The sequence below is a fragment of the Geospiza fortis genome, unplaced genomic scaffold (assembly GCF_000277835.1).
Source record: "Geospiza fortis unplaced genomic scaffold, GeoFor_1.0 scaffold396, whole genome shotgun sequence".
NCBI classification, from domain to species: Eukaryota; Metazoa; Chordata; class Aves; order Passeriformes; family Thraupidae; genus Geospiza; species Geospiza fortis.
In genome coordinates, this window is record NW_005054345.1 from 4,825,643 (window position 1) to 4,827,829 (window position 2,187).

Here is a 2,187-nt window from a genome sequence, read left to right on the forward strand (position 1 = left end):
TGCTGAAGGAGTCTCTGAGGGAGAGAAAATACAATGATGAGCTCAGATTTTCCATGGTGAAATAAGAAGCCTCACCAGATGAATGACTCTGAATTGATTTCCAGTATTTCCTAGAGCTGGTTACAACAAAAATTAAATCCACTGGCATTAAAACTCGTTGCTTTTCCAAGGAATTGGGTTTGGGTTTGTATCTGGGATGATCCAGAGCACTGACAGAAAGTTTAATTCCTGTGTACACACAGAAGCAGCACAAACACCTGCACAACTGAAACCTTATTTAAATCTTTCAAACACATCCCTAAAGTGGAATTTGCCAGGAATACTTGGAGTTGGACTCAGTGATCCTTGCGGGATCCTTCCAACTCAGGATATTCTATGATTTTCAGGGTATTTTATGTCATACCTGTATTAGGCTGGTTATCTGATCAGATAATAATTACCACACCAAAAGCATTTGCAGGGTGCCTGGCTGGGAGGGAAGCTCTGGTATTCCCACCATGCCAGCCAGGAAAATTTGCCAGGCAACAGCTGGGACACAGAGCTGGGGAGAGCTGCAGCATCCCAAAGCTGGGCAGGGAGGGAAGGGACCTTCCTGCAGCACTCCCAGCCAGAAACCCCCTGAGTTCAGCTCCAGGAACATCCAGCCTTGCCCTGCTGCCAGGGAACTCCACAGGGCTCACAGATTGCTGCTGGGAACCACTCCTGGCCCTGTTCTGGGAGCCACAGCCTGGCTGGAAAGTGGCTGTACCCCAAATCCCCTGCGCATCCATGAGCTGCACATGGAGGTTTTGGTCACCCCAAAGCTGGAATTGTTCCAGACCAGGTTGGAGCAGCCTGCTTTGGCAGGGGTGGGACTGGATGGTGTTTAAGACCTTTCCAACCCAAACCCTTCTGTGATCCTGTGATTCCCACTGGGATTTTTATGTCCTGTCTCACACAAACCCAATCTCCAGCTTCCTGGTCTTCCAGCACCAACAATTTCCCCCCCTGGAACGCCTGATCCCATTTTCATCGGGAATAAAGTCCTGCCATGCTGAGGGTGGTTTTGCATCTAAAAGGAATGGGATGCAGGATGGAAACAAACAAAAAACTGACTGTCCTAGCTGAGGAACAAAAGGAACATTGCAAACACCACCTACCACAGCTGCTGGGAAGGGAATGTGCTCTCAGGAGGGACAGAAGAGAACAGGGATGGGCTCAGCCAGGAGAGCCAGGACCGAAAACAAACGGATGGCACAGGAGAGAGCCCTCAGTTTCACACCCTGTGCCCCGAGAGGAACCCCAAATATGCACCTGTGGCACGTGACAGGCAGCACTGCCTTGTAGAGCTGTGGGATCTTCCTGTTGATCAGGGGCTGCAGGGCCTCCTTGAGCCGGTGGTAGTTGCGCTCCAGCTCCCGCTGATATTCCTTCTGGTCCGGCCCGATCAGGCTCTTGTTCTTCCTCAGGGCATCCTCACACCTGCAACACAAACCCTCTGAGAGAGAGCTGGGCACGCAGAAACAGCCCCTTGCTGCAGGTCTGTTCATCCAACGGTACAAAAACAGCCACTCTGTCCCTCTGGGATCACAGGGAATACCCTTTGTCTTGGCTTTTGGTCATCAGGGCTCAGCTGAACCACCTGGTGTCCAGGGGGCAAGGAGAGGGTGTCACATCTCCTATTTCCAGAGTGACCACTCCTTTTTTATTGTCATTTACCCTCCCTCCAGTTACATTTATCCTCTCTGAAGAGAAATGAAAAGCTAATTTCCACAGAGCCACTTCCAGTCCCAGAGGATTTAAAGATGGATAGAATCAGGAGAGATTAATAAATAGCAGCCTGGGATGTTCATCAAGAACTCTCCTGCTTGCGAAGATGTAATTTAAATAAAGGGTAGGAAAACAACTGTATCAGTAAATCCATTTATTTCACAGGGGAAAGCTATGCTTCCACTGGATCTATTTGCTCACAGGTTTTTCATTTCAATTATTTTGGTGCTTTTTAAAATTTCTTGGTGCTACAAAAGATGCTGCAGTTTGCATGACTCAAGGAAATTAGAGCAGCCAGCACATTTCTCCAGGGAATTGTGCCAGCATCCCTCCACTCTGCTTGGAGAAATTCACTTCAGAAGGAAATTTCATCTCCTGGCCAGCCCAGCAGTTCCTCCTGACTCTGCCAGGCTGGGAGCTCTGGCCTGGAGTGATTTT

The 2,187-nt window shown here is 49.2% G+C and overlaps 1 protein-coding gene across 1 annotated transcript in view; it reads right to left on the reverse strand.

Annotated features, from left to right (window-relative positions):
- The window catches only part of DOCK7 (dedicator of cytokinesis 7), an 87,794-nt gene that overhangs the window by 2,338 nt on the left and 83,269 nt on the right, over positions 1-2,187 (reverse strand). The window contains 2 exon segments of the mRNA XM_031058554.1: positions 1-14; positions 1,294-1,461. The exon segment at positions 1-14 is cut by the window's left edge and continues 2,338 nt beyond it. Of these exon segments, the coding sequence (XP_030914414.1) occupies positions 1-14; positions 1,294-1,461 (182 nt within the window).